Source organism: Chenopodium album, chromosome 6 (assembly GCF_948465745.1).
Source record: "Chenopodium album chromosome 6, dcCheAlbu1.1, whole genome shotgun sequence".
NCBI lineage: Eukaryota > Viridiplantae > Streptophyta > Magnoliopsida > Caryophyllales > Amaranthaceae > Chenopodium > Chenopodium album.
The window spans coordinates 63,763,329-63,769,272 of record NC_137839.1 but is presented as its reverse complement, the minus strand read 5'-3'; the positions used below and the strand labels follow the sequence as shown (position 1 = coordinate 63,769,272).

The following is a 5,944-nucleotide window of genomic DNA, read 5'->3' as shown; positions in this document are numbered from 1 at the left end:
TTGAGAGCTCCAGTTTATGTTTTTCCCTATGGTAAGAAAGAAGTGGTTTTTTGTTGTGGGACTATTCAAGATGCTCATGAATTGGCTGCTTGTGGTTGGGTTCACTTGAAAGGCAGCCTCGTTGTTTTACACCGACTTCCTGGACACTCTGTTCCTCTCAACATGAACCTGCACCTTGCGGAGCTATGGGTGAGGGTGGAAGGTTTACCAATCAGGTTTTCCACATCGCATGTTGCGGCAGATGTTCTTTCCCATGTCGGCGAAATAATCTCGGAAGATCACTCTAATGGTCAGTTTTCAGTTCCTTTCCCTCGTGTTAAAATTTTAGTTGATTTGTCGTTACCTTTGATTCCTGGTTGTTATTTCCCCATGAATGAAAATCGAGTCACGTGGGTGCATTTTAAATATGAGGGTATTTTTAGATTTTGTAAAAAGTGTGGTTTTGTCGGACATGGTAGTGAAAAGTGCACTGATTCTGATAAAATTGTTAAGTATCATCTTGAAAGTCGTTTTCGAAGACTTCATGATCAAGGATTATGTGTGTTGTTTGGTCATGCTGATACAAATTTATTTTCAAATGCTATTCGTGGCATTCGACCATGTCCAAAAAATTGGAATACGGAGTTCTGGTTTGGCTACCTTGATGAGGATGACCCCTCGGAGTATTCGGCTGACTCCCACTCATTAGACTATGACAGTGATGGGATGGGCCTCCTTTGCTCCCCATATGATGTTAAATCAGATTCGTCAGCGTATAGTGGTCATGCTCCTCCTACTACCATCCCTGGTCTATTCTCGTTCACCTCTCCTGCAGCGTCTCGAAGTGCTGTTAATGAAGTTTTACCCCGAGATTTGGAAATTAATCACGCAATTATGGAACATTTAGGGACACCTTATCAAGAAGACGGAGGCCTGCCACATGTTTCTCATGATGTAGATAATTTTTCTCCATGGCAGTTCAGGGGTGGTTGGAATATTAACTTGTCACGAGATGGGAATGCTCCATGTGATTTCCCACGACCTGAAAGGCGGTCGTTTTTGGCAGGTAGTACTTTTGGTAATGGCGATCCTTATCGGGTTTATGAGCAGCTGGATAGTGATTCAGCGAATCAAGGCCTCGCCCAAACCCCACAGCCCTTGGACTCAGGAGTAATATGTGAAGAAATAAATACACTGCCATTTTCTAAGCTTTATGAACATGGGTCAGCATATGTTTCTGGCTTGGGCCGGCCCAACTTGTTATAACAAGATCCCCAAGACATTCCTAGTAATTTGGACTCGGATGGACCTTACTTATCACATTTAAATGAGAATCAGTTTGGGAGTTTTCTTTCGCATGTGGGCCATGGTGATGTTACCCATTCTGACGTGAGTGGATCTGGTTTGCTCACTCATCCAGGTCCAAATATTTTCAATGGATTGCCTCCTTGGACTTTTCCACATAACAAGTACGCTAATTTAACGCAGAATCCTGAACATGGAGTTGTGTACCCGGTTTCTATTGGACCTGTTCTGAGTACAGGGCAGTCAGATAGTCAGGTTTCGGCCTCTTCAGTGCCGTTGATTTTGTCGTCTTTCTCGGTGAACCCATCTGAGGAGTTAGGATTTATTCCGGATAATTTTGTTGGGGATTTCTCTTTTTGTTCGTCGATTCAGATTTCGTATGATATGGGTGTTAATTTGGTGGCTTCTGAGCAGGAAATCGGTCCGACGACTGAAGTGATTCCGATGGACTGTGCGTCGGTGGTTTCGGAATCTTTGACCTCTTTGAGGTCTTCTGCAAGTTCATTACCTCTATTTTTACCTGCTCGTAAGCGCAGGAAAAAGGTAAAGGATCGGATTTGTTCAATTTGTCCTAAGCAAAGAGGGTCTTCAGGTTCGGCTGAGGTCATGGTGGGTCAGGAGCAGCAAGCAGCGTTAGCAAAGTGTTGTCCATGTTCGCCTTTCAAGAGGCGCAAGTGGTTCGGTGTTGGTGCTTCGGTTAGGGTTTTTGGTTTTGGTGCTTATGCTGAGGGTTCGGTGGCCCCGCGGATTGGGTCACCCGGTGCAAGATGAAGGTTACGGCATGGAACTGTAGGGTTTTGGGTCAAGCGGACTCCCCTAAAGTTCCTTACATTGCTTCTTTAGTTCGCTCTAATTATGTGGATATTGTGTTCTTAGCGGAAACTATGGTTTCTGTTCATTCTGTAGCAAATAAATTAGCTTCCTTGTCTTGTTCCGGCTATGTAGGTGTCGATTCGGTGGGCCTTAGTGGAGGACTTTTTGTGTTTTGGTTTTCTCCTATTCTAGTTGAACCTATTTTGGTTTCTCCACATGTAATATTGTGTAGAATAGTGGGGAATCAGGTAATAAAACATGTCCTGTTTGTGTATGGTGCGCCGCAAGTTGCGGATCGGTTCACAATTTGGAGGGACAAATCTGATATTATTGCTTCGTACCCAAATGTCTTATTAGTTGGAGACTTTAATCAAGTGGATTCTATATCGGATAAGGTGGGAGGTAACCCGGATATTCAGGGCCGGTATGACTTCCTTCAATGGAAATTGGACATGGGTTTGATTGATATTCCGTTCTCAAGACCCGCTTACACTTGGACTAATGGAAGAACGATGATCGATCCTACTTTTGAAAGATTAGATAAGGCATGTGCTACTTCACTTTGGTTACATGACAGACCTGCAACTTCGGTACAACACCAACCTATTCTGTTTTCTGACCATGCTGCAATTGTTCTTTGTGACTCTTTGCCTGCTGGTAGATGTAATAGGCCTTATAGGATCGAGAATTGGTGTCTTCATGCTTCAGAGGTGGTGGACATGGTACATTCTATTTTTATGACTTATATTCCGGGCTCTCATATGTTCTCCTTGTCTAAGAAACTATGTCTTTTGCGACATCGCTTACTGGCTTGGTGTGTTTCTCATAAAAAGTTATGGGGTATTGATTGGAAAGCGTTGGTGGCTGAAGTTTCTCAAGCGGCGGCTGTTTTGGATTCTCGTTATAGTAGGTGTCTTTTTAATTACTTGAGGATGGGGAAAATTGCTGAGGCTCAGGCTGCTTTTCTCTTCTGGAAACAAAGAGCTAAAGTAAAGTGGGAAGCATTTGGGGATGAACATACTCGGTTACTTTTTTCTGCTGTACAAGCTAGAAAGCGACGCAACACTATCATTGGCCTTCAGGATAATGCTGGAGCTTGGGTAACGGATGTTGGGAGTATTCGTACCTTAGCATTGGATTTTTTAAAATCTTTGTATAAGGGGAACTCAGAGTCTCCTTCTGAGATCCGATCCTCGGTTTCTCAGTCTCCTTCTGAGATCCGATCCTCAGTTGCTCAGTTTCCTTGGGAATCTCTTCATTTGCCTTCGTTGTCTGAGACTCAGCGTCACACGTTGCTGGCCCCTTTTTCTGATGAGGACATTAAATATGCTATGTTTAGTATTGGAGACGAGAAATCTCCAAGACCGGATGGGTTCCCTTTGAGTTTTTTTAAAACTCATTGGGATAGGGTGGGTGATCAGGTCATCAAGGTTGTTCAGTTTTTCTTTGCTCATGGGTATTTGCTTAAGGACTGGAACCGTACTTTTTTGGTTTTCTCCCGAAAATTGATCATCCTGAACTCATATCTCAATTTCGCCCTATTGGTCTATGTAACGTTGTTTATAAATGCGTTGCAAAGTGTTTGTCTCATCGGTTGCGTGGGGTGCTTCCAAGCTTGATTTCGGAGTTCTAAAATTCTTTTGTTCCTGGCCGACTTATGTTTGATATTTGTTTGATGGTTCATGAGTTGATATTGTTCATGAATGCTTCCAAAGCCAGGAAACACTTTTATGCTGCTTTGAAACAGGATATGAACAAGGCTTATGACAGGGTAGCCTAGGATTTTTTAGCCCGTGTTCTTCAGGTGTTTGGTTTCCCTCCATATTGGATTCAGTTGATTATGAAGTGTGTCTCCACAGTCTCGTACCAAGTCTTAGTTAATGGTGCTCCGACTGAAAGTTTCAGGCCTCGTTGTGGATTACGTCAAGGGGATCCTCTCTCGCCTTATCTGTTTGTCCTTTGCATGGAAGTTCTTTCAGCTATGTTGCGTAAGCCAGAAACTGAGAGTCTCTTTCAAGGAATTAAAGTTTCAAGAGGAGCTCATTTCTCATTTAGTTTTTGCCGATGATTCCTTGCTGTTTTTTCAGGTGTCACCCTCTACCTGTGATCAGGTGATGCATGTGCTTTCTGATTTCTGTGATATTTCAGGTCAAATGCTTAATATGCAGAAATCGTTTGTTAAATTTAGTCCTAATACGCCGGAGGATTATCGTCACCATCTTTCTAACTACTTGAAATTGCGTTCTGAGTCCCGACTTGGTTCTTATTTGGGACTCCCGGTTGATCTTGGGCGAAGTAAATGCTCGGAATTTAATTTTCTTTTAGATAAGGTGGTTAAATGACTTGAGGGTTTAGCATCTTTGCATCTCTCTTCCGCTGCAAAATTGGTTGTAATCAATTCTGTCTTAGTAGCTTCGTTTAATCACATTTTATCGGTGTTTAAAATTCCCGAGACTATTTGCTCCAAGATAGATAACCTGTTAGCTAGGTTTTGGTGGAAATCTTCTCATTCAAGTCGAGGAATGGCTATCAAGTCTCCCGCTTTGCTGCATCTCCCAAAGGGTTTGGGAATTCATAGTGTTGCTCCTTTCAACTCTACTTTGCTAGCTAAGCAAAGCTGGCGCCTTATTCAGTCTCCTCAGTTGCCGGTTTCTCGTAAACTGTTTGCAAAATATCCTTGTTTGAGGATTAGGGAGGCTACTTTGATATCTCGACCATCTTGGGGTTATATGGGTCTGCTTTCAGGTTTTTCGGTGTTATCTAGAGGTTTAGTTTGGAAGGTCGGTTCGAGTACTAGAGTTCGAATTCTGGAGGATTCTTGGGTTCCTGGTGGGCCGGTCCAATTTAAGGATCAGTCATCAAAGGCGGCTATGTCTTCTCTTGTTTCTTCTCTATTAGATCTGCGTTCTTACGCGTGGGATACTTCGTTTGTTCACAACCTTTTTGATTCTCATTCTGCGATGAGGATTTTGTCTTTGGATCGTCCGCAACAGCTGATGGATGATTTTGTTTATTGGAAATTCACTAGGGATGGTGTGTTTTCTACAAAATCAGCTTATGCCCTCCAATGCTAGTCTGGCGTTTCTCTGGGTTCAGGTAGTCAGTTGTCTCCTTCCTGGTGGCAGAAATTTTGGAGGTTACCTATTCTGCCTCGTTGGAAATGTTTTGGTTGGAAGTAACTGCAGGATGCTCTTCCATTGTCTGCCCTTCTTTCTTCGAGAGGCTGTCCAGTTGATCCAGTTTGTGCTTTTTGCCATGTTGAGTTGGAGGTTGCGACTCTGTAGACACCCATTTGTGTCTCCCCAAAACCAAACCCGGTGATGAGTGCCTTTCATGTCGAATCATAATCGAATGAAGCGAAAGTGTGGAAAATTCAGTGTTGCGGATAGTTTTTAATTTCTTTTCTCTTCTCTCTGTTTTTGAAGACTTATTTTAAGAAAACAGCCAATCCAGTTTGGTTGGTCCATGATATGGGTCCAATAGTAGTGTAGTTGGATGGGGCTTGACAACAGCTTTCCAACGATATATTATAAGCCCAATTCCGATGAATATTGAGGAAGTTATGGCCAATTTACTAAACTGGGCCCGTTTTGAGCCTTATATGCGGCCCAATGATCTAGGGGTGGGCCTAATATGATTTATCATTCCTAATGCAATTAGGAATGGTTTTAGTCTTCTAGATTCTTCTAGAAGGTTCTTTTCATTCCTAATTCAATTAGCATTGATAAATTGACTTTTGTTGACTTTTCAGAGTTTTAATTAAAATCAAATAGCATTTTCGAGGAAATTACATGATTTTATCCTCTAGTACGGCAAACTTATCTGATTTTCGAAAACGCGTTAAAAC

The 5,944-nt window shown here is 42.5% G+C and overlaps 1 protein-coding gene across 1 annotated transcript; it reads left to right on the top strand.

Moving 5' to 3' along the window:
* The first annotated feature begins 2,051 nt into the window (after positions 1 to 2,051).
* On the top strand, positions 2,052 to 4,439 carry LOC145637047 (uncharacterized). Its single transcript, XM_081688562.1, has 3 exons — positions 2,052 to 3,576; positions 3,957 to 4,123; positions 4,185 to 4,439. The coding sequence occupies exons 1-3, from the start codon at positions 2,052 to 2,054 to the stop codon at positions 4,437 to 4,439; spliced, it is 1,947 nt and encodes a 648-aa protein (XP_081544688.1).
* Positions 4,440 to 5,944: the final 1,505 nt, after the last annotated feature.